Here is a 26,528-nt window from a genome sequence, read left to right on the forward strand (position 1 = left end):
TGACATTTTGATAACCGTGTAAATCTCTCTCGGACAAGATGACCAATATATTTGGTTCTATTTACACCCAGATTCGAAAAAGCAAATTAGCATTAAAGTAGATATCATGCAAAGCTAAAAATCCCTGCAAGCTCCTGCATGTCATCTCTTGCTGACACCTTTGTTAGCAGGTATTGTGTCAATTTAAAACTTACACATGACAGTTTACAGAATTGTCCATTTAAATAAATGTTTCCAATTTATTCATTTCTACATTTAGCTAACATTAGAATTCAGAGATTCTTACCTTTGCCTCGATTCGGCAGTCTCGTCCAGATCATCATGGTATTTGTAGTTCTTTATGATAGCCACATTAGCAGCTAATTCACATTTCAGTTTTGGGAGGTAAATACAGGTGAATATATTTATGAAAGTCAGCTTCTCCTAGAGAAATTTACACGGTTATCAAAACGTCACACCAGGGTAAGGGCACACAAAACACAGCCCTTATTTTAAGTGTTTGAAAACCCCCTATGGGAAAAATGAATGGTGGAAAAAAGATTGGAACCAAGATTGACCTCTAGGTTTTATGGGTATTATGACTCATACTGTGGAACTCTATTGGAGCTCATGTCTTTGTTGTTTTATGTTTCAGTCTTGAATATCATAAAGATTTTTTTTACATATCTTTGGTTGGAAATATTTAGTTGCTTTTACATACCAAGGTTAGAGGTAAGGTTACACCTCAAGGATGAGACGACTAGGGGATTGTGCACTTCTTATACGCTTTTTACAAAACAAGCTAAGCAAGATAAAAATGAGCATTTCTGTTGACACACTTACTGTGGAATCTGATACTTTTTCTACATTTACTAAGAAATATACTCATGTCAACACAAGGTCACAACACTTGAAAATATACACTACTGTTCAAAAGTTTGGGTTCACTTAGAAATGTCCTTGTTTTTGAAAGAAAAGCGCATTTTTTGTCCATTAAAATAACATCAAATGGATCAGAAACACAGTGTAGACATTGTTAACATGTTGTAACTGTTGTACATTACTATTGTTGCTGGAAACGGCTGATAGTACCCGCAAAACACCAGTCTCAACATCAACAGTGAAGAGGCGACTCCGGGATACTGGCCTTTTAGACAGAAGTTGCAAAGAAAAATACATATCTCAGACTGGTCAATTAAAAGAAAAGATTAAGATGGGCAAAAGAACACAGACACTGGACAGAGGAACTCTGCCTAGAAGTCCAGCATCCCGGAGTCGCCTCTTCACTGTTGACGTTGAGACTAGTGCTTTGTGGGTACTATTTAATGAAGCTGCCATTTGAGGACTTGCGAGGTGTCTGTTTCTCAAACTAGACACTCTAATGTACTTGTCCTCTTGCTCAGTTGTGCACCAGGCCTTCACACTCCTCTTTCTATTCTGGTTAGACAGTTTGCACTGTTCTGTGAAGGGAGCACTACACAGCGGTGTACGAGATCTGCAGTTTCTTGGCAATTTCTCGCATGGAATAGCCTTCATGTCTCAGATCAAGAATAGACTGACGAGTTTCAGAAGAAAGTTATTTGTTTCGGGACATTTTGAGCCTGTAATAGAACCCACAAATGCTGATGCTCCAGATACTCAACTAGTCTAAAGAATACCCATTTTATTGCTTCTTTAATCAGAACAACAGTTTTCAGCTGTGCTAACATAATTGCAAAAGGGTTTTCTAATGATCAATTACAAAACCCTTTTGGATTAGCTAACACAACGTGCCATTGGAACACAGGAGTGATGGTTGCTGATAATGGGCCTCGGTACACCTATGTAGATATTCCATAACAAATCTGCCGTTTCCAGCTACAATAGTCATTTACAACATGTCTACACTGTCTACACTGTATTTCTGATCAATTTGATATTATTTTAATGGGCAAAAAAAATTGCTTTTCTTTCAAAAACAAGGACATTTCTAAGTGACCCCAAACTTTTGAATGGTAGTGTAAGTATGTATGTTTGTGGTTTCTTTTGTGTCAGACATTTGCCATAAACCACATATATTCTCTTTTCAATTTAAAAAGAAGTTAACTAATATTACTAATGCCACTGATTCTGCTTTCCGGAAAAATCACAACATCAGTGGAACTATGAAAACATATTTGAGACTATGTAAAACCACTATAGGAAGGTCAAAGAAAACAACCTCCCTGCAACAATGGGTGCATTTTATTACAATTTAATTAATGTCATTGTGTGTTCATGGTCAGACATGGCAAATGATTATAGAACCATAATGGATCATTTCACCAGAGTGATTAGTTAGTGTTTATTGATGGAAATTGCTGATGGAAACTCAAAAGGGCATGAGATTGACTGTAGGATAAAATATAAAAATGTTGCGACCATTTTCTAGCCCTTGATGTAACTTTTTAAACTGTGAAGTATAAAAGCTCCCTTTAGCCAAAAAAAAAACTTTCAGAGACACACTTAATGCTCTAAACGTTGACTTCATTTGCAGGCGTAATCACAAACCCCAATAAAAGAGAACAGGCTTACTGCCACTTAACTAATTAAACATTGTGGTCGAAGGGGAAAAATAGGAATTAATGCCGTTAACACAGGCCTATCCCTTCCCAATGACACCTAATTGAAACTTGATGAACGTCTGTGCCTGCGATATCAAAGTTCCTCCTGCACCCTCTCCACAGAAGTCATTCAATAGCACTTAGCTGACAGTTTCATCCCAGCATCTCTGTGGCTCCGCTCTTTCACAGACTCCATAATGCCCAACACACTCAACACCAGCAAAGGACGCCTTGAAATAAATTACACGTTAATTGTAATTACTGGTAGGCATGGTAAATAAACAGGCCTGGAAGTGGAAAGTGTACAAGTGCGGGGCAACTGGGGTTCTGACACGTCAGAATTGGCAGTCTTAATTGTACGTTTCGGCCTCACCATCATCGTTCCATCTTTTTCTCTCCTCTTTTTCCCTCCTGTCGGGGAAGACAGTGATTACCCCTGTGCTGACGTGCGGTATAATGGTATCAGCGAGCAGACAGAGCAGTGAATTAAATTGTATCTGCAGCCGTACTGAAGCCTTGATGAGGGGGCAGATGCCTTTGTGGTCTTATCATTATAACACAATGGTCATGTTGTCATCAACCTTGCCATCGTCAATTGAAAAGACGTGATTGTGTGTTGGGGGCTTTTTTTCTCTCCCTCTTCGTCCCGTCGTTTCTTTGTGAATAGGAGCAATTTTCTCAGAGCTATGAAATCACGTAATAGGTCCTAATATGCAGCTGCTTGGCATAGCAAGGCAGCCTCTATTAAATTGGAAGTCAAACAAAATATGTGTTTTTGGCTGGAGAAATACTAGATGTATGAGCAGAAGCCACATTTATTCAGATGAAAATCCCTCGACTGACGTGATTACAAAGAACAACTATTTCAACCATCCCTGACATATTTATACCTTCAAAAATTCCAGAGATCAAATTACTGGCTTGAGTGGTTTGTGTGAAGCATTTTGGTTTTAAGAAAAAAATTCCCTGTGAATATACACACAAATGTGCTTGAAATACAATGCCTTTCTATGTGTGGAAGGAAACAGTAATAGTGGAGAAGAAGCAGAGAAGACGCTTTAAGTGTCATTTTGCATACTGAATTTACAAAAGAAAATCATGTACGTTTCTCTGATATAACTAAAGGTTAATCAATTTGTATTGACAGAAGTGGCAAGCAAAAGAGTAAACAAAGCCGTGTTACCGCCTAAAGGGTGTGTTTTTTACCCAAGGTAAATGACAAACACACATTGTTCATAGTGAGTCCAGGGTTCAAAGGGTTCAAAACAATCGCAACCTTATATGTAAGAATATCAGATCAATATTAGATCAATCATCTTTGACGAAAGATGGATTTGACTAAAACATTTGTTTTTGAATGTTCTCACCTTTTTGAAACTCTTCAAGCCTTTTGATTGCCTCGTCTCTCTCTGCCTCCATCCGTTGACACTGATATGACCAAAGCACAAAAGAGATCAATTTTATTTATTTACATTGGTGTCCTACCTTCATTGAGCCAGTCTTTGCAAGATCATACTCCACTTGAACTCAATCTGAGAACGACATTTCTGTGGGAGAACAGTTGAGGTCATGAAGATGATGGACTCTGTAAAAAGGCTTCCCAATATGAACCTTAACAAGTGCTATATAAACCACCACCACATAGCTGAAAGTGAAATGATGAAAGCAAAATCTTCCAAAATTCAGACTATATTGATATCTCCGAGGCACAATGCATACAATACATATGATATGAGATTGAACGTTTATCACAACAGCATGTAAATCTGATATAATACAATTAATGAGCTCTTTTCTCTCTTGAAAGCATTGCACTGAAAGTACTGGCTAGTTTAAAGAGTCCTGAGTATTATAATATGTACAGGGCAGTTAATGTTCATTTGTTTTGTCTGTCATGCTAAAATAACCACTATCTGGAGAATTGTAGGGAAATGGCACTGATTGAATTTGCCTCCAGGTTTTCCAGCGCCATATCTGCCATGATTCTAAGCCCTGCTATAGCACCACAATAAAGCATCTCTCTCTCGCTCTCTCTCTCTCTCTCTCTCTCTCTCTCTCTCACACACACACACACACAGTCTCTCTTTCACACGTACAATCATTTAATAAGCAAACCTTTATTTTCTTTCATCATTAATCACTATCAATCATTAAGTGCAAACACAGTTGAAATTACGCACACCTCCCCAAGACCTGTTGCATGGATACCTATACACATTAACTGAACAGTTATAACAAGCCTTATACAACACTGACCTCCATGGTGGCTCTCTCATGCTCCCTCTGAAGACCCTCATACTCATGGACAGCTGTAGGGATCAAAGGATTCCAGTCAGTCATCTTCAACTGTTCATCATCCCATAAGAGGAAACATACTTGAACTCTTATTGGGTTTCTTAAAACAGAACAACCATGTGGAAACATATCTATTAATTCCAACCCAATGACTGCCTCACATGCTAAGTGAAACATGACTATTACTCACACAAACCTTAACAATTATCTCAATGCTCTGCTACATATACTTGAGTTAGTTTAGATTAAAACCATACAAAATAATGTTTATCAATATAGAAAGACATGGAATAAAGGTTGTTCCACACCCAGCTGTTTGCCAAGATCATCAGTGCCTCATGAGCGAGCTTTTTTACAAGGTCTGGGCAGGCTTATGTATAGTTCGCTCCATAAAGCTGCATCTATGAATGCCTGGATCTTTACAAAGAACTGGATGTTGGAATGTATAGCCACTGTGAAAGGAGATCGAAAACATCAACAAAACACGCATTATTTTAATCATCATTTAATGTTGAAGCTCTCCCTTGGTCCATTATGTTTCATTCTGAGGAGGCATAACAATAATAGATTACTACACAGTGGTATGATAAAAGTCTACTACTGTACATTAACTACTACAGTTGAGGATAACTGACTTACACTGAACAAAAATATAAATGCAACATGCAACAATTTCTAAGATTTTCCTGAGTTACAGTTCACATGAGAAAATCAGTCAATTCAAATAAACGAGGCCCTAATATATGGATATCACATGACTGGGAATACAGATATGCATCTGTTGGTCACAGATATCTTTAAATAAGGGACGTGGATCAGAAAACCAGTCAGTATCTGGTGTGACCACTATTTGCCTTATGCAGCAAGGCACATCTCCTTCGTATAGAGATGATCAGGCTGTTGATTGTGGCCTGTGGAATGATGCCCCACTTCTCTTTAATGGATGTGCGAAGTTACTGGATATTGGCAGGAATTGGAACACAATGTCGTACACGTTGATCCATAGCATCCCAAACATGCTCAATGGGTGACATGTCTGGTGAGTATGCAGGCCACGGAAGAACTGGGACATTTTCAGCTTCCAGTGTACAGATCCTTGTGACATGTGGCTATGCATTATCATAATGAAACATGAGGTGATGGCAGCGATTGAATGGCATGACAATGGGCCTCAGGATCTCGTCACGGTATCTCTGTGCATTCAAATTGCCATCGATAAAATGCAATTGTGTTTGTTGTCCGTAGCTTACGCCTACCCATACCATAACCCCACCATCACGAGCCACCTCACAAGGCACGTTGACATCAGCAAACTGCTCACCCACATAACGCCATATTGCCATCTGCCCGGTACAGTTGAAACTGTGATTCATCCGTGAAGAGCACACTTCTCCAGCATGCCAGTGGCCATCGAAGGTGAGCATTTTCCCACTGAAGTCGGTTACGACCCCGAACTGCAGTCAGGTCAAGACCTCGGTTGAGGACAACGAGCACGCAGATGAGCTTCCCTGAGACGGTTTCTGACAGTCTGTGCAGAAATCTTTCGGTTGTGCAAACCCAAAGTTTCATAAGCTATCCGGGTGGCTGATCTCACACAATCCTGCAGGTGAAGAAGCCAGATGTGGAGGTCCTGGGCTGGCATGATTACATGTGGTCTGTGGTTGTGAGGCTGATTGGTCGTACTGCCAAATTCTCTAAAACGACGTTGGAGGCGGTTTATGGTTGATAAATTCACACTCAATTCCCTGGCAACAGCTCTGGTGAACATTCAGTCAGCATGCCAATTGCACGCTCCCTTAAAACTTGAGACATCTGTGGCATTGTGTGATAAAACTGCACATTTTAGATTGGCCTTTTATAACTAAAAACATTTCTCATAAGAAACTAGCTCCCTGGTATACAGAAAATACCCGAGCTCTGAAGCAAGCTTCCAGAAAATTGGAACGGAAACACCAAACTGGAAGTCTTCCGACTAGCTTGGAAAGACAGTACCGTGCTGTATCGAAGAGCCCGTACTGCTGCTCAATCATCCTATTTTTCCAACTTAATTGAGGAAAATAAGAACAAGCCAAAATTTATTTTTGATACTGTCGCAAAGCTAACTAAAAAGCAGCATTCCCCAAGTGAGAATGGCTTTCACTTCAGCAGTAATAAATTCATGAACTTCTTTGAGGAAAAGATCATGATTGTTAGAAAGCAAATTATGGACTCCTCTTTAAATCTGCGTATTCCTTCAAAGCTCAGACTCTATTACAACTAAACTACTGAAAGAGCTGCATCCTGTGCTTGGCCCTCCTATGTTGAACATAATAAACGGCTCTCTATCCACCGGATGTGTACCAAACTCACTAAAAGTGGCAGTAATAAAGCCTCTCTTGAAAAAGCCAAACCTTGACCCAGAAAATATGAAAAACTAATCGGCCTATATCGAATCTTCCATTCCTCTCAAAATTGTTGTTACGCAGCAACTCACTGCCTTCCTGAAGACAAACAATGTATACGAAATGCTTCAGTCCGGTTTTAGACCCCATCATAGCACTGAGACTGCACTTGTGAAGGTGGTAAATGACCTTTTAATGGCATCAGACCGAGGCTCTGCATCTGTCCTCGTGTTCCTAGACCATAGTGCTGCTTTTGATACCATCGATCACCACATTCTTTTAGAGAGTTTGGAAACCCAAATTGGTCTACACGGACAAGTTCTGGCCTGGTTTAGATCTCATCTGTTGGAAAGATATTAGTTTGTCTCTGTGAATGGTGTGTCCTCTGACAAATCAACTGTAAATTTCGGTGTTCCTCAAGATTCCGTGTTAGGATCACTATTGTTTTCACTATATATTTTACCTCTTGGGGATGTCATTCGAAAACATAATGTTAACTTTCACTGCTATGCGGATGACACACAGCTGTACATTTCAATGAAACATGGTGAAGCCCCAAAATTGCCCTGGCTAGAAGACTGTGTTTCAGACATAAGGAAGTGGATGGCTGCAAACGTTCTACTTTTAAACTCGGACAAAACAGAGATTTCAAGGACAGCTTTTTTCCATCATCCATTGCAAAAATCAGAAACTTTCTGTCCAAAAATGATGCAGAAAAATTCATCCATGCTTTTGTTACTTCTAGGTTAGACTACTGCAATGCTCTACTTTCCGGCTACCCAGATAAAGCACTAAATAAACTTCAGTTGGTGTTAAATACGGCTGCTAGAATCCTGACTAGAACCAAAAGATTTGATCATATTACTCCAGTGCTAGCCTCCCTACACTGGCTTCCTGTCAAGGCAAGGGCTGATTTCAAGGTTTTACTGCTAACCTACAAAGCATTACATGGGCTTGCACCTACCTACAGTATCTCTCTGATTTGGTCCTGCCGTACATATCTACACGTATGCTACGGTCACAAGACGCAGGCCTCCTAATTGTCCCTAGAATTTCTAAGCAAACAGCTGGAGGCAGGGCTTTCTCCTATAGAGCTCCATTTTTATGGAATGGTCTGCCTACCCATGTGAGAGACGCAAACTAGGTCTCAACCTTTAAGTCTTTACTGAAGACTCATCTCTTCAGTGGGTCATATGATTGAGTGTAGTCTGGCCCAGGAGTGTGAAGGTAAACGGAAAGGCTCTGGAGCAAAGAAAAGCCCTTGCCGTCTTTGCCTGGCCGGTTCCCCTCTTTCCACTGGGATTCTCTGCCTCTAACCCTATTACAGGGGCTGAGTCACTGGCTTACTGGTGCTCTTTCATGCCGTCCCTAGGAGGGGTGGAGTGGGTTGAGTCATTGATGTGATCTTCCTGTCTGGGTTGGCGCCCCCCTTGGGTTGTGCCGTGGTGGAAATCTTTGTGGGCTATACTCGGCCTTGTCTCAGGATGGTAAGTTGGTGGTTGAAGATATCACTCTAGTGGTGTGGGGGCTGTGCTTTAGCAAAGTGGGTGGGGTTATATCCTGCCTGTTTGGCCTTGTCCGGGGGTATCATCGGATGGGGCCACAGTGTCTCCTGACCCCTCCTGTCTCAGTCTCCAGTATTTATGCTGCAGTAGTTTGTGTCGGGGGGCTAGGGTCAGTTTGTTATATCTGGAGTACTTCTCCTGTCTTATCCGGTGTCCTGTGTGAATTTAAGTATGCTCTCTCTAATTCTCTCTTTCTTTCGCTCTCTCGGAGGACCTGAGCCCTAGGAGCATGCCTCAGGACTACCTGGCATGATGACTCCTTGCTGTCCCCAGTCCACCTGGCAGTGCTGCTGCTCCAGTTAACTGTTCTGCCTGCGGCTATGGAATCCTGACCTGTTCCCCGGACGTGCTACCTGTCCCAGACCTATTATTTGACCATGCTGGTCATTTATGAACATTTGACAATCTTGGCCATGTCCTGTTCTGTTATAATCTCCACCTGGCACAGCCAGAAGAGGACTGGCCACCCCTCATAGCCTGGTTCCTCTCTAGATTTCTTCCTAGGTTTTGGCCTTTCTAGGGAGTTTTTCCTAGCCAACGTGCTTCAACACCTGCATTGCTTGCTGTTTGGGGTTTTAGGCTGGGTTTCTGTACAGCACTTTGAGATATCAGCTGATGTACGAAGGGCTATATAAATACATTTGATTTGATTTTGTCCCCAGCATAAGGTGCACCAGTTTAATGATCATGCTGTTTAATCAGCTTCTTGATATGCCACACCTGTCAGGTGGATGGAATATAATGGCAAAGGAGAAATGCTCACTAACATGGATGTGAGAGACAATTTCTGGAATCTTTTTTTCAGCTCATGAAACACTTTACATGTTGCGTTTTCTATTTCTGTTCAGTGTTTATGTAACATAATCAGCATTGGTTTCTTAGTAGATACTGAAAAACCTGGTCAAGTACTATTTCCTTTAGGGTACAACATTCAAGGTCACGTGAATACTCAACACTGCTGCTCTAACACCACATCATGCTGGCTTACCGCACCCTACCCCCAACGCCTCCTCTCTCTGAATGTGGTGATTCATTTTTGCTGCAGTTGCACACTCAATGTGTATTCAGACCACACTGACCTCGTATGCACCTTTTGTTATTCCCCCTTGTGATGTGTCTGGAAACATTTATTGAATAAAGAAATATGAGGAACAGAAAGACAGTTTAAATCAAGTGGGATGACCATCCGTTGTTAATTCATGTCTGTTTTGTGGTGAGAGAAATAAGCCTAGAACTTCTGAGGAAGCGCTCTCTCTCTCATATATATATATATATATATATATATATATGGCTAAAGAAAGACCCAGAATTACGCCTGAGAACTTCCTCAGAAGTCTACTATTGTTATTCAATAGATATGGCAAGGTCTTTCTTCAGCAAGGGCAAATTAAAAATGTGTGCAAAATAAACAAAATAAACATTGAAAACATAGATAAGACCCCTCAGATAAGGCTAGGCTACATTATTCCTTACACAATTTCCCCTTGCCCTGAACGCAACAACAGCGCTCTAACTAATGAGTACTAAACTGTACAGACACAAATGAAGACAGAAAAAGTCATACGTTTAATTCAAGTTAGGTTACATTCGAGTTGAAGACGTGTTATTTACATGCCTCGAACCACACCGAAAAGAATTGGCTACGTATCCATGTTTAATGTCAACGGTTAAGGCTATGAAAGAGCTGGAGTCATCGAACTGCAAATACATAATGAATATTTCGAACAGAAAGCTACAGCCTTCACTCTAACCTAGCCATGCGACTAAGAATAACTCTTACCTTGATTGGACAGCTCTGTAATGATTTTCATTTGAAATAGTTCCTCTTGTGCCGCCATTGTGAGAAAGTACATTTACAGTACACATCGAGGTGGTTACACATTACGTGCAACAGGAAATACCTTGATACCGCGACACACCTGTGCACAAATCTCACCTTGGCCATCGTTAAATTTGAACTAGGCTTCGAATGCTTGTTTTTTCCCTTGATCAAGGGTTTGTGTTGACTTGGAACTACAGTGCATTGGGGAAGTATTCAGACCCCTTGGCTTTTTCCACATTTTGTTATGCTACAGCCTTGTTCTAAAATGCATGAAATAGTATTTTCCCCTCATCAATCTACACACAATACCCATAATGACAAAGCAAAAACTAGTTTTTAGAAATGTGTACAAATTGGAGTCTTCTTGGGTATGATGCTACAAGCTTGGCACACCTGTATTAAGGGAGTTTCTCCCAATCTTCTGTGGAGATCCTCTCAAACTCTTGGGTTGGTTGGGGAGCGTCGCTGCACAGCTATTTTCAGGTCTCTCTCTCTCTCCTTGAGTGGCCCAGCCAAAGCCCGGACCCGATTGATCTCTCTCTTGCTCAGAGAGCGAGAGAGAGTCCAGTATCTTGCAGGGCCACAGAGAGAGATATGTTCAAGTCCGGGCTCTGGCTGGGCTACTCAAGGACATTGAGGCTGGTCCCGAAGCCACTCCTGCTTTGTCCTGTTGGAAGGTGAACTTTCACCCCAGTCTGAGGTCCTGGGCGCTCCGGTGCAGTTTTTTTTTATCAAGGATCTCTTTGTACTTTGCTCCGTTCAGCTTTCCCTCGATCCTGACTAGTCTCCCAGTCCCTGCCGCTTAAAAACATCCCAACAGCATGACGCTGCCACCATCATGCTTCACCTTAGGGATGTTGCCAGATTTCCTCCAGACGTGACGCTTGGCATTTATGCCAAAGACTTCAATCTTGGTTTCATCAGACCAGAGAATCTTGTTAATCATGGTCTGGGAGTCCTTTAGGTGCTTTTTGGCAAACTCCAAGCAGGCTGTCATGTTCCTTTTACTGATGAGTGGCTTCCATCTGGCCACAGCCATAAAGGCCTGATTAGTGGAGTGCTGCAGAGATGGTTGTCCTTCTGGAAGATTCTCCCATCTCCACAGAGGAACTCCAGAGCTCTGCCAGTGAGCATTGGGTTCTTGGTCACCTCCCTGACCAAGGCCCTTCTCCCCCGATGAATGTTTGGCCGGGCAGCCAGCTCTAGGAAGAGTTTTGGTGGTCCCAAATTTCATCCATTTAAGAATGATGAGGCCACTGTATTCTTGGGGACCTTCAATGCTGCAGAAATGTTTTGGTATCCTTCCCAAAGTCGGTGCCTCGACTCAATCTTGTCTCTGAGCTCTACGGACAATTCCTTCGACCTCATAGCTTGGTTTTTGCTATGATATACACTGTCAGCTGTGGGACATTATATAGACAGGTGTGTGCCTTTCTAAATAATGTCCAATCAATTGAATGGACCAGTCTCCATTGATTATCCTAGAAACATCAAGGATGATCAATGGAAACAGGATACACATTACCTCAATTTCAAGTCTCATAGCAAAGGGTCTGAATACTATTTACATTTTTATATAAACACACATTCGCAACAATTTCTAAAGTTTTCGCTTTGTCATTATGGGGTAGTGTGTGTAGATTGAGGGGAATTAAAAAAAAATACATTTTAGAATAAGGCTGTAACGTAACAAAATGTGGAAAAAGTCAAGGGGTCTGGATACTTTCCGAATGCACTGTATATATGGTCTGTCTTGGGCAATTAATATTACAAATGATGTAGGCTGTGTGTGAGAAACTACCAACCTCAATATTAGGTGTGTGCATTGTCTGGTGAGATTAAACATGTCACCCTTCATAATTCTAAAATACATTTATTTATGGACAGGAAAACACAGGAATCAATAAACACACAGATCCGATTTCTGCAAACAAAGAATTAACAATGCAACAGGGGAATGTTTAGTATTATTTTTCTTTTAACAGCACATACATACAGCAAACAATGTAAACATCATTTTCTTTCGATAGGAATTACACCAAGCAGAGGCCAAAAAGAAATAAGCAATCACAGTTCACACAAAGGTCTATATCTACAATAGACAATTTCAAGTGGCCCAAAAGTTTGTCAAATATCGAAACCCTTACCTCATGCCTATAAAAGTAAATATTTAAGTAACAATGATGTTCGGTCTAATACATTAAAGTACGTCATGACACTTTGACCTCCTAGGTATTTGGTGAAGTCCTACAATTTCAGATATGGTTAAGAAGTAATTTCCCCCCATCTGAAATAAGTGAATGAAGTGCCATTGAAATGTAAAAGAGAACATAACAATTCCTGTCAAGCTCGAATGTATAGGATGTTTTTATATTTTTGGAAGGTTGAATTTAGTTTAGGTGGGGACAACATTCAATAAACAAAACCTAGCAGTAAAATACCCCAATAAATAAACAGGATCATTCTTTGATTTAAGGGCAAGTTCACATCTCTGAACAAAATGAACAGTTACAATCACAGACACTATCCATACGAGTTTCTGGACACAGATACAGTAGAATACATCTAGAGGGAGCTGAGATCATTGCTCTGTTCTCTGAGTGGTCGGGGGGGGGGGGGGGGGGGGGGGGGGGGGGTCAACACTAGTCTAAGGGGGTCGGAGCAGCTGAAGGCGCTCAGTGACGAGCGGCAGACTCCCTTGGGTAGAACTCGGCCAGGGTGCTCTGGGGAATCCTCTTCAGCATCTCTTTGGGGAAGATTCGGAGCAGCTGCCAGCCAATGTCCAGGGTCTCATAGACGGTCCTGTTGTCATAGGGGCCTGAGGGATGAGGTGACAGCATTTTAGGTCTTGAATGCTAAGACATTTGACAATATTCCTTATGACGACTAGTTGACAATTGACTCATTGTGGTATAAATAGGAGCATAAATACAACAATATTCCCCAGTGATTGAGATCTTTTTCATAACACTTGTTGTAGTCGACTCAAGTCAACGTCAGGTCATGGTGCTAACATGTCTGAAATGCACCCCACCCTACCTCACAGCTTACTCTGTCGGGAAAGGTATTATTGATAGAATAGATATTAAGTCAATCATATGGTGTCACAACAGGTTTACATGCAGTATATCCCTGTGATGCATAGCCTACAATAGTGCAATCCCTACTTTTCAATCTTATCCAATCACATTTTATTGGTCGCATACACATATTTAGCAGATGTTATTGCGGGTGTAGCGAAATGCTTGTAAATCATCTGAAGGACAAGACGACCGAACTCTTGTTCTTTGCCGAAAAGATGGCTCCATTTGTCTCGGTTTCAACAGAGACAAGATATGCAAAAGTCTGACATGACACTTGCATTTCACAGTATTTTAATTTAATTCAGTAGACTCATCAATTCTAATGAGATTCTAATTTTAATGGATCGCATTAGGCTTTGACTCAAGGATATTCAGGCTCACTATACACTAGGCTGGATGGAAAAGCTCACAAATCCTTGCTTTAGCAATCTCATCACTCCAAGGACAAGTGTGAGAATAAGTACGGCATAATGCTTTGATGACACACGTCGCTGAATGACTTGTTGCATCTGACACCAAGGTGTTGAAAAAGACTGACAGTATGTATCTGACATGAAGTTTGCCATTGGTTTTGCTGATGAAAAATAATCATGCCTGAAGGCATTGAAAATAACTTTTACTAGATTTTTACTCAATGTACTTCAGGAAGTAGCAATAACAGCATGCAATGCCAAATAGGACATATCATAGCTAAGATCTGTCAAAACGCAGTAAAATACATTTCAAAATCAAGCTATGCAACATTTTATAATATTCAATAAGATTGTTAATCCAATAATTTAAAAAAATGTATTTTATTGGGCAAAATCAATCTCCATTTTAATATCACACTTGAATGACAGCACTATGCAGGGTGGATTTCTGGTAATAAGGTATAATAAGGTCAGAGAACTAGGGCAACACAAAATGGGTCACGATTTCAAGGAATGAGTGGAATGAAGGTAGCATAAACATAAGATACAGGAGAAGCCAAGGTGGCAAAGGTATAATATCTCATTTAACGTAACAGTATTTAGACAAGTAAATAAAATCACCAGACAAGATCTCAGAGCATGCGAGTGTCAATGACCTGGCCGAGTGCAGCCTAATGCCTCCCACTTAACGGTGTGAAAAGACTGCCAACACTCCCATTTATTCTGTTACCAAATACCTGACCCCAGGGGAATGTCACATACAGTGCGGTTGCCGTGCTCCTGTTTTCACCACATTTCATACAACCATAATTTCAGGTTGTTATTGGAAAAGAGAAGTGTATTTTCAATGACTTACCTGGTTCAATAAAGGTTCAGATTTTAAAATAGTTTCAATAGCCATGCGCTCTGCATGTGGTGCTACTATAGGTCGAGTCTCATCCGTTTTTTCAGTGTCTTACCTTGAGCGATGAAGTTCTTCTCAAACTTCTGCAGGAACTCCAGGTAGAGCAGATCATCGGAGGTGAGGGCCTCCTCTCCGACCACGGCCTTCATGGCCTGCACGTCCTTACCAATGGCATAGCAGGCATACTGAGAGGGACAGAGGAATGGGGATGGAAAGAGAGAGAGAGAGAAGAGTGGGGGAGGTCAGAAAGTTGAAGCCGTTCTATGCAACAAACAATTCATGTGTATTGTGGTTCAATAGAATTTAGGCTTGGTTATAGAGGATATTTTGGCACTGTGCAGAGTGACAATAACTACCAGCTGGTTGGAGACATCAGCATGGTCTTTACGGGTCATTCCTTCACCGATGGCGGACTTCATCAATCGAGATAGAGAGGGCAGCACATTGATGGGTGGGTAGATCTGAAGGGAAAGCATGAAATAAGAGAAGTCAATATTCAACAAAGAAATAGTAAACAAATTATGATTGGACAATGTCAGGAGAGAGAATGATGGTACTCAATAGCTAGAGACACTACTTAATAGCGAGGTCACAAGGGGTTGTTCGGAGACGTATAAGTGAGAATGGGAATACCTGTCTGTTGTGCAGCTGTCGGTCCACATAGACCTGTCCCTCAGTGATGTACCCAGTGAGATCAGGAATGGGATGGGTGATATCTGGAAAACACAGTTTACATGGAAGTCAAGAGATTATATCCAGGGTTCAAGTCACGCTAAATCAAGTCGCCTTTATCAAACCGATACACGCCCACATTCAAACACATGCACAGTCCTAGATCACTTTGCCCAAAAGAAATGTCAAGAACCAGGCATGCATTTTAAATGACTACAACTTACAGTTTAAGGACATTAAAATAAGTGTTTTGATCTACATCCCCCAAATTTAGTGCTCTAAAATATGCTGGCACAAATGTTCTGTTAAAAAGGGGGGACTCCCATTCGAAAACAGACTGGAGGCCCATCACAGAAGTTGCTATAGTAACAGCAAGCATTAAAAAATATCACTTTTTTGTGCTCGTCAAACCCAGACGAAAACAGGAGATTCAATGGAATTGCTCATGTAAAAAGTTAATAAAAATGTATATTTAAATAAATATATTTTTTAAATTATCTAGGTTGTTTTTCCCCGGAAATAAGCCGGCATATGTCTTACCATCGTTGGGCATGGTGAGGATGGGTATCTGAGTGATGGAGCCGTTCCTGCCCTCCACTCTGCCGGCACGCTCGTAGATAGTAGCCAGATCCGTGTACATGTAACCGGGAAAACCACGACGGCCAGGGACTTCCTCTCTGGCAGCTGACACCTGGGGAGACATGGCACATACAAGTGAGCCATAAGTGGAACCAGGGTATAAGAGAGGGGACCCAGAACACAAACTACTCCACTTCTGAACATTTCATTCTAACAGTTTAACATTGATTGAATCAATGAGCATGAACTCATTCATTCATTTATAGTAAGGCTTCCCTAACTCAGTCCTCGGAACCCCAAGGGGTGCACGTTCTGGTTTTTGCCCTAGCACTACAGAGCTGATTCAAAAACAGTCAACTAATCATCAAGCTTTGATCATTTGAATCAGCTGTGTAGTGTTAAGGCAAAAACCAAAACATGCACCCCGGGGAGAGAGACACATACAGTACCAGTCAAAAGTTTGGACACACCTACTACTCATTCAAGGGTTTCAGATTTGTTAGATTTTTTACATTATACAATAATAGCGAAGACATCAAAACGATGAAATAACATAGGGAATCACATAGTATGCAAAAAGGTGTTGTAAAAATCTAATTATATTTTACATTTGAGATTCTTCACAGTAGCCACCCTTTGCCTTAATGATAGCTTTGCAGACTCTTGGCATTCTAAACTCAGCAAAAAAAGAAATCCCTTTTTGAGGACCCTGTCTTTCAAATATAATTAATAAAAATCCAAATAAATTCACAGATCTTCATTGTAAAGCTGTGTGATCCAAGTGTCAGTATAGAGACAAAGTAGAGTCGCAATTCAACGGCTCAGACACGAGAGGTATGTGGCAGGGTCTACAGTCAATCACGGACGACAAAAGAAAAACCAGCCTTGTCGCAGACCACGATGTCTTGCTTCCAGAGAAACTAAACTTCTTTGCTCGCCCGAGGACAATACAGTGCCACTGACATGGCCCGCTACCAAAACCTGCGGGCTCTCCTTCACTGCAGCCAACATGAGTAAACCATTTAAACGTGTTAACCCTCGCAAGGCTGCAGGCCCAGACGGCATCCACAGCTGCGTCCTCAGAGCATGCGCAGACCAGCTGGCTGGTGTGTTTACGGACATATTAAATCAATCCTTATCCCAGTCTGTTCCCACATGCTTCAAGAGGGTCACCATTGTTCCTGTTCCCAAGAAAGCTAAGGTAACTGAGCTAAATGACTACCACCCCGTAGCACTCACTTCTGTCATCATGAAGTGCTTTGAGAGACTAGTCAAGGACCATACCACCTCCACCCTACCTGACACCCTAGACCCACTCCAATTTGCTTACCGCCCCAATAGGTCCACAGACGACACAATCGCAATCACACTGCCCTAACCCATCTGGACAAGAGGAATACCTATGTGAGAATGCTGTTCATCGACTACAGCTCAGCATTTAACACCATAGTACCATCCAAACTCGTCATTAAGATTGAGATTCTGGGTCTCGACCCCGCCCTGTGCAACTGGGTCCTGGACTTCCTGATGGGTCGCCCCCAGGTGGTGAGGGTAGGTAACGACATCTCCACCCCGCTGATCCTCAACACTGGGGCCCACAAGGGTGCATTCTCAGACCTCTCCTGTAGTCCCTGTTCACCCATGACTGTGTGGCCATGCACGCCTCCAACTCAATTATCAAGTTCGCAGACAACACTACAGTGGTAGGCTTGATTACAAACAACGAGACGGCCTACAGGGAGGAGGTGAGGGCCCTCGGAGCGTGGTGTCAGGAGAATAACCTCACACTCAATGTCAACAAAACAAAGGAGATGATTGTGGACTTCAGGAAACAGCAAAGGGAGCACACACCCTATCCACATCGACGGGACAGTAGTGGAGAGGGTGGAAAGTTAAGTTCCTTGGCATACACATCATGGACAAACTGAAATGGTCCACCCACACAGACAGCGTAGTGAAGAAGGCGCAGCAGCGCCTCTTCAACCTCAGGAGGCTGAAGAAATTCAGGTCGTCACCAAAAACACGCAAACTTTTACAGATGCACAATCAAGAGCATCCTGTCGGGCTGTATCACCGCCTGGTACGACAACTGCTCCGCCCACAACCGTAAGGCTCTCCAGAGCCTATTAGAGGGTAGTGAGGTCTGCACAACGCATCACCGGGGACACTGCCTGTTCACCCTGCTATCAACCAGAAGGCGAGATCAGTACAGGTGCATCAAAGCGGGGACCGAGACTGAAAAACAGCTTCTAATCTCAAGGCCATCAAAATGTTAAACAGCCATCACTAAGATTGAGTGGCTGCTACCAACAAACTGACTCAACTCTAGCCACTTTAATAATGGAAAAATGTATGTAATAAATGTATCACTAGCCACTTTAAACAATGCCACATTATATAATGTTTACATACGCTACATTACTCATCTCATATGTATATACTGTATACCATCTACTGCATCTTGCCTATGCCGTTCGGCCATCACTCATTCATATTTTTATGTACATATATTGTTATTAATTCCTTTACACTTGTGTGTATAAGGTAGTTGTGCAATTGTTAGGTTAGATTACTTGTTAGATATTACTGCATGGTCGGAACTAGAAGCACAAGCATTTTGCTACATTAACATCTGCTAACCATGTGTATATGTGACAAATCAAATTGGATTTGATTTCATTTAAAGGGTTTAAACACTGTTTCCCATTCTTGTTCAATGAACCTTAAACAATATGCACCTGTGGAACAGTCGTTAAGATACTAACAGCTTACAGACGGTAGGCAATTAAGGTCACAGTTAAGAAAACTTAGGACACTAAAGAGGCCGTTTTACTGACTCTGAAAAACACCAAAAGAAAGATGCCCAGGGTCACTGCTCATGTACGTGAATGTGCCTTAGGCATGCTGCAAGGAGGCATGAGGACTGCAGATGTGACCAGGGCAATAAATGGCAGTATCCGTACTGTGAAACGCCTATGACAGCGCTACAGGGAGACAGGACGGACAGCTGATAGTCCTCGCAGTGGCAGACCACGTGTAACACCAGCACAGGATTGGTACATCACACCTGCAGGATGGCAATAACTGCCCGAGTTACACCAGGAACACACAATCCCTCCATCAGTGCTCAGACTGTCTGCAATAGGCTGAGAGAAACTGGACTGAGGGATAGTCGGCCTGTTGTAAGACAGGTCCTCACTAGCCATCACCGGCAACAACGTCGCCGATGGGCGCAAACCCACCGTCGCTAGACCAGACAGGACTGGCAAAAAGTGCTCTGCACTGACGAGTCGCGGTTTTGTCTCACCAGGGGTGACACCATTCTGTATACTTCTGGCCTTTCTTTGGACACTGTTAACAAACCTCTAAAACAAGCTTCAATGCCATATAACACTACTTCCATGGCCTCCAACTGCTCTTAAAAAACGCTAGTAAAACTAAATGCATGCTCTTCAACCGATTGCTGCCCGCACCCGCCTGCCCGTCTAGCATCACTACTCTGGACGGTTCCGACTTAGAATATGTGGACAACTACAAATACCTAGGTGTCTGGCTAGACTGTAAACTCTCCAAACTCATTAAGCATCTCCAATCCAAAATTAAATCTAAAATCGGCTTTCTATTTCGCAACAAAGCCTCCTTCACTGAATCACTGAAGTTGGAGACATATCTCCCTCAAACTTCAAGCATCTGCTGTCAGAGCAGCTTACCGATCGCTGTAGCTGTATACAGCCCATCTGTAAATAGCCCATCCAACCACCTACCTTATCCACATGTTTTTCCCCGCTCTTTTGCACACCAGTATTTCTACTTGCACATCATCTGTACATCGATCACTCCAGCGTTAATTGCTAAATTGTAATTATGTCGCCACTATGGCCTATTTATTGCGTTACCTCTTTACTTCATTTACACACAATACATACAGATATTCTATTGTGTTATTGACTGTACATTTGTTTATCCCATGTGTAACTCCATGTTGTTTTGTCGCACTGCTTTGCTTTATCTTGGTCAGGTCGCAGTTGTCAATGAGAACTTGTTCTCAACTGGCCTACCTGGTTAAATAAAGGTTAAATAAAATAAATAAATGGTCAGATTCACGTTTATCATCGAAGGAATGAGCGCTACACCGAGCGGGATCGATTTGGAGGTGGAGGGGCCGTCATGGTCTGGGGCGGTGTGTCACAGCATCATCGGACTGAGCTTGTTGTCATTGCAGGCAATCTAAATGCTGTTTGTTACAGGGAACACATCCTCCTCCCTCATGTCGTACCCTTCCTGCAGGCTCATCCTGACATTTACCCTCCAGCATGACAATGCCACCAGCCATACTGCTCGTTCTGTGCATGATTTCCTGCAAGACAGGAATGTCAGTGTTCTGCTATGGCCAGCGAAGAGCCCGGATCTCAATCACATTGAGCACGTCTGGGAAATGTTGGATCGGAGGGTGAGGGCTACGGCCACTCCCCCCAGAAATGTCCGGGAACTTGCAGGTGCCTTGGTGGAAGAGTAGGGTAACATCTCACAGCAAGATCTGGAAAATCTGGTGCAGTCCATGAGGAGAAGTTGCACTGCAGTACTTAATGCAGCTGGTGGCCACACCAGATACCGACTTACTTTTGATTTTGACCCCTCCTTTATTCAGGGACACATTATTCAATTTCTGTTAGTCACATGTCTGTGGAACTTGTTCAGTTTATGTCGCAGTTGTTGAATCGTGTTATGTTCATACAAATATTTACACATAATAGGTTAACTGAAAATAAAAAAAGCTGAGGTTTCTTTTTTTGCTGAATTTACACACACACACACACACACACACACACACACACACACCCTCTAAAGGAGGACAAAATAATAGGAATTGGATTTGACTAGTAACACTGTACTATATTCTCATTTAAATCACCTGTTGTGAAGTGTTATTCAAATCATCAAAAGGAGGTCAAGCACTGACATTTTCTCAGCAGACATAGTATAAAATAAATGACTCGGAACCCAGGCCAAAGCACTGTTCAAATTGTTCAGTTAGTTGAATTCAGAGCAGACAGGCACTTGCATTCAGAGGATGGAGATAGCCAACACTTGTGAACTGTGGATTAAATTCAAAACTCGACCTTCGAGCGGGTGAATGGGAAAATAAGTTAAATGTTAATGCCCCTTGTCAGTCTTTGTAAGTGGTTAAATACCCTACAAGCCAGAGTCTTAGCTGAGGCTTTACTGAAACAGGACGTGTGCCCAAGGTTACAGGCAGACAACAAGGGAGCTATGTTTTCAGATGAACATAAAACATTTCAAACTCTTGTGAGGCTGGAATATTGAAACATCAAAATATGTTCTGCTACATAAGGAATATTACAGGCATAAAAGAGATGAGAAGGTCTGTCTCACCACAGAAAGCTTCATACTAAGCTTTTAAGAATTAAGTTGAGGCATTTCCAGAAGGCCACATTATCCTGCCTTTCACAGAGAACACAAGGCGACATTAGAGAGATCATCAATTGGCCAACACCTCCTGAGATGTTTAGGAGCCAAGGTTTGGTAGTCCAAAATACTTCCTCTTGAAATAGTGTTACTATTGCTGGGGGATTCTGTGCTAGTTATCAACATATCTGCAGGGGTTAAAGCAACAACAAAAAATCCCATGACTGAAACTTAAGTCTCTCAGATCGATTGTCTGCGGCCAAGTTAACTTTCTTACATGAAAGGGGAGGTTATGATCATCACTATTTTACAGATCGAGGATAATTTTGTACATGTATTAAACAGAGTTTGACCAATTCCAGTCCCCTTGCTTAGGGGGTCCTAAACCATGCTTCAAACTCGTAAAACTGCATTTGTAAAACGATGTCACGTGCAATTTTTTTTTTAAAAGAGTAGAGAAATAAACAAGGCAGCAATGTAAAACTGGTATCCAAAACTGCTTTCAAAAGTGTTTTCCCACAAATGCATTAAGAATTGTTGTGCATTGACTGCTTGTTAAAATGCGTTTCCTTCAGGTAGCCTAGTGGTTAGTGTTGGGCCAATAACCGAAAGGTTGCTAAATCCCCGAGCTGACAAGGTAAAAATCTGTCGTTCTGCCCCTGCTGAACAAGGCAGTTAACCCACTGTACCTAGGCCAACATTGTAAATAAGAATTTGTTCTTATTAACTGACTTGCCTAGTTAAATAAAGGTTCAAAAATATATAAATATTTAAAAAGAATAAATGCCATGTAATTTAAAACAAATTTAAATTGCATGGCATTTATTTGGTAATATATTCGTAGAACAGACATGCTTCGGTCTGTATTCGGCTATGTCATCTCCATAGCCTAATAAATGATCTTTTGGGGTTTGACTGGTCTGGGGGTTGATCACTTACAAATCTCATGGTCTTGACTCGGAGTTGCAAAATTGGGAATTATATATATATATATATTTTTTTTTTGTAATATTTTTTTTAACTTATAGCTAGCTAGCTGGGCTGTCTGTTCATATTCAAATAATGCAGCCCAGACTTTATGGTTTTATCTGTTGGGAAGAATTACAACAAGTACTGCATGCTGTGTCCAGAAATAGCAGAGGCTCAGGGACTGTTATTAACCACTGCCAAAATTGTGGCTTTTCAGCAGCCTTGGCATCACCAAGGTGGGCGCCTTATGTTCGGCAATGGAGGACCAGTACCTATGGAGGAGCGGGTCCTATGGAGGAACTAGCCGTCGGAGAAGCAGATGTGGTGCACTAATCAAGCATTCCGGGCCTGTTAGACAGACCGTCTTTGTTTCTCTCTGACTGTACCATCGACGCACCCTCCGCTAAAGCTTCGCTGCCTTTCCAATCCAAACTGCCTCGACTCATCCAAAGCCAAATTGAATGTCTCGATCTCCATCTCTACCATCTCAATTTAAAATAGTTAGTTTTTTTTTTAAATGTCTTTTCAGATTACAAGTTAAATCAATAATTATTAGGAATTATTATATTTAAGATGTCCTTGACTGACATACCAAGAAGTGATGCATTTTATTAGAAAAATTCCACACGCATGAAGGCACAAATCAGGAATTGGGGTGTGTGGTTCAATGGAACACATTCTATCAAAATAGTTCTATGAAGAATACTCTAGTTGACTGTAAGAATTATAATAGGAGTTATTGCTTAAGGAAGGTTATTCTTCCACTATTGAGGACCAATATAATAGAAGGCAGCACTGAAGATTTGGAAGGTGGTAGTGTGGACACTATATGGAGGACCATAATCTTTACAGAATATACCCACCTGTTAACCTGCATAGGACTATTAACAATACTGTTTGGTCATACAAATGAGGCCATTAACATCTTTCAGGTTGAAAACCGTGATGCAGATACCTAGGTGTCATTTCCACCCCCCATGTATTTCCTTGGTGTGGAAAGCACATGTCCCACCTCTGAGATTATTCCCCACCTCATTTACTGTGTCAAGGTCAGCTTTTGTGGGATGTGGAGGTGTTCAATACCACATCTATGTATGCCGTACTGACTACACTAACTGGCACATTGAATTTACGACACCCATAATCAAAAGAAAAGTTATGGCTCTCAAGTGTATACAGAATTAAGGTGCAAGTCTGACACTAAAAAGTAATTCGTTTTTTTTTTTCAAGAGTAAACAGCAGACTTCCTTGAGTTAGTTTGGTTGCCCACCTCTCTCAGAGCTTCGGCATAGGAGCTCATGTCAGTCAGGATGACCAGGACATGCTTCTCACACTGGTAGGCCAGGTACTCAGCTGAGGTCAGAGCCAGGCGAGGGGTGATGATGCGCTCAATACTGAGAAAGGAAAGACAAAAGGAAGGAATTAAAAGGTTTCCACTATTAACATAAAAAAGGTAGGGAAAGACAAAAGACTAATAATACTCTGTTGAAAAGGTGAAAATGACATTAGATGTAGATGTACCATGAAAGCATTACTTATAGGAGGGAGCTAGTGCACAGAGCTTATGCACAAACTCACGTGGGGTCGTTGGCTAGGTTCAAGAACAGGCAAACATTGTCCATGGATCCATTCTCCTCAAAGTCCGACTTGAAGAAGCGAGCAGTTTCCATGTTCACCTGAAAAGATAGGTTAGGGGAAAAAAGTTAGGTTACATACCAAGTGATTACATACCAAGTTGATAGTAGAAGGCCTTGAACATTCTTCAACAAAGCAGGAATATACTGTATAAGAGTCGCCCACGGACAATATCAGAAAAATGAGTGTCAGTCTGCAATTATCACAAGAAATGAAGGCAAATTCTTCCTAAACAGTATACAAAGAGCAATGTACTGCAAATAATGTTGCAGCTTACTGGATCAGTTGCTTTCTACTCAGGGTAATTTTACATGTTCTGATCGTATGTGAAAACATGGTTAAGTGTTAAGGCATTTTCTCACAAAGTCTGATTTTTCCCCCTTCCCGAATAAAAATAGATATGGGATTCATGAAAGATGGGATAAAAAAAAATCTAAATAATAACATTGAGGATATATTTTTTTATAGACCAAAGTATGAGCTATGTAAATGTAAAGGAACACCCGCCTAATTAAAACCTTATTTCATAAAATGCACCTAACTGGATTTCTGGCAACTCCATCAGACACCACTTGAGTAAATCTGATTAAAAAGATGTCAGGCTATTCCATTAAAACAACTAGAGCCTACTCGCACTTTGTAACCAAAATAAATAAAAATAATTTGGCTTCAGAGTAGATGACATCACCCCAGTATTCCTAATTGGCCAATGCATCCCGTGTTGTGCTTAGCCATTCCACTGCCAAAGAATAGCAGAGCACCCTTTAATGGTTCAAACAGCCGACCGCTCAGTCTTACCAGTGCTTAGCAAACTTTAAGGGAAAAAAATGATGTTTGACCAAATACAATGTTATTTTACAGAAAACAAAATTGGCAATGGACTTTCAGCATGCTTACAGGGTAGGGCACTCAACATGCTCGGCACCGACACAAATGACCGATGATTGGCTGAAAGAAATTGATAATACGATTGTGGGAGCTGTTTTGTTGGACTTCAGTGCAGCTTTTGACATCATTGATGAAAAAAATGTAGGTGTTATGGATTTACATCCTCTGCCTTATGGATTGAGTGCAACTTAACAGAACACAGAGGGTTTTCTATAATGGAAGTCTCCAATGCCAATTCGGTTGAGTGTGGTGTACCGGAGTTCTTGAGCTAATTACCGTTTTCTGTTTTTACTAATGACCTTCAATAAAAGCCTGTGTGGATGTAAGCTGACGACTCAAATGTATACATGTCGGCTTCGACAGTAAAATAACTTTCACCTTTAACTTAGCGCTCCAGTCAGTTTTAGAATGGGTGACTAGCAATAGGCTGGTGCTAAATATATTTATTTAACTGGGCAAGTCAGTTAAGAACAAATTCTTATTTTCAATGACGGCCTAGGAACAGTGGGTTAACTGCCTGTTCAGGGGCAGAACGACAGATTCGTACCTTGTCAGCTCGGGGGTTTGAACTTGCAACCTTCCGGTTACTAGTCCAATGCTCTAACCACTAAGCTACCCTGCCGCCCATATCAAATCATTTTGGGACAAATCACTTGCTCAACGCTAAACCTCATCTTGATCTATTATTGAATAATGTGGCGATTGAGCAAGTTCAGACAACTAAGCTGCTGGGTGTAATCCTAGATAGTACGCTGTCATTGTCAAAACATATAGACTCAATGGTTGCTAAAAAGGGAAGAGGTCTGTCCGTGATAAGGCGTTGCTCTGCTTTCTTGACATCTCATTCAACCAGGCAAGTCCTACAGGCCCTACCTGGACCAGGTGGGTGATCAAAAAAATTGGAGTTGGTCCAGAACAGAGCAGCACATACTGCACAAGGAGGGAGAATGTCAATTTCTTCGGGCTCAAAGTTGAGGAGAGGCTGACTACATCACTATTGGCCTTTGTGCGAGGTGTTGAAGGTACTGAACTGTCTGTTCAAGTTCGGACACTCATCGGTATCACACAAAACATGCAACCAGAGGTCTCTCACAGTCCCCAGGTACAGAACAGAGGCTGGGAAATGCACAGTATTAAAATAGAGCCATGACTACATGGTACTCTGCCCCCCCAGGTAACTCAAGTGAGCAAAAATAAATAAATAATAATAATAATAATAATAATAATAATTAAGCAAAAACGTACAGCACAACGGGGACTGTGATGAGACATTTTTATATACATATATATATATATACATATATATACATACATACATACATACATACACACAT

The 26,528-nt window shown here is 41.6% G+C and overlaps 2 protein-coding genes across 3 annotated transcripts in view; both read right to left on the reverse strand.

Moving 5' to 3' along the window:
* shtn1 (shootin 1) overlaps window positions 1-10,723 on the reverse strand; it is a 43,516-nt gene extending 32,793 nt beyond the window's left edge. Inside the window, exons 1-3 of the mRNA XM_020481685.2 lie at window positions 10,583-10,723; window positions 4,818-4,870; window positions 3,929-3,989 (exon numbers count right to left, since the gene is read on the reverse strand). Of these exons, the coding sequence (XP_020337274.1) occupies window positions 3,929-3,989; window positions 4,818-4,870; window positions 10,583-10,655 (187 nt within the window). The 5' untranslated portion in view covers window positions 10,656-10,723. The remainder of the gene's footprint in view (window positions 1-3,928; window positions 3,990-4,817; window positions 4,871-10,582) is intronic.
* A 1,758-nt stretch (window positions 10,724-12,481) lies between these two features.
* Window positions 12,482-26,528, reverse strand: part of atp6v1ba (ATPase, H+ transporting, lysosomal, V1 subunit B, member a) — a 44,221-nt gene continuing 30,174 nt past the window's right edge. For both annotated transcript variants that reach the window (XM_031823456.1, XM_031823457.1), the window contains 7 exons: window positions 24,250-24,347; window positions 23,942-24,065; window positions 16,237-16,387; window positions 15,658-15,740; window positions 15,381-15,485; window positions 15,080-15,209; window positions 12,482-13,442 (listed from right to left, as the gene is read on the reverse strand). In XM_031823456.1, coding sequence (XP_031679316.1) covers window positions 13,300-13,442; window positions 15,080-15,209; window positions 15,381-15,485; window positions 15,658-15,740; window positions 16,237-16,387; window positions 23,942-24,065; window positions 24,250-24,347 — 834 coding nt within the window. In that variant the 3' untranslated portion in view covers window positions 12,482-13,299. The remainder of the gene's footprint in view (window positions 13,443-15,079; window positions 15,210-15,380; window positions 15,486-15,657; window positions 15,741-16,236; window positions 16,388-23,941; window positions 24,066-24,249; window positions 24,348-26,528) is intronic.

Source organism: Oncorhynchus kisutch, linkage group LG4 (assembly GCF_002021735.2).
Source record: "Oncorhynchus kisutch isolate 150728-3 linkage group LG4, Okis_V2, whole genome shotgun sequence".
NCBI lineage: Eukaryota > Metazoa > Chordata > Actinopteri > Salmoniformes > Salmonidae > Oncorhynchus > Oncorhynchus kisutch.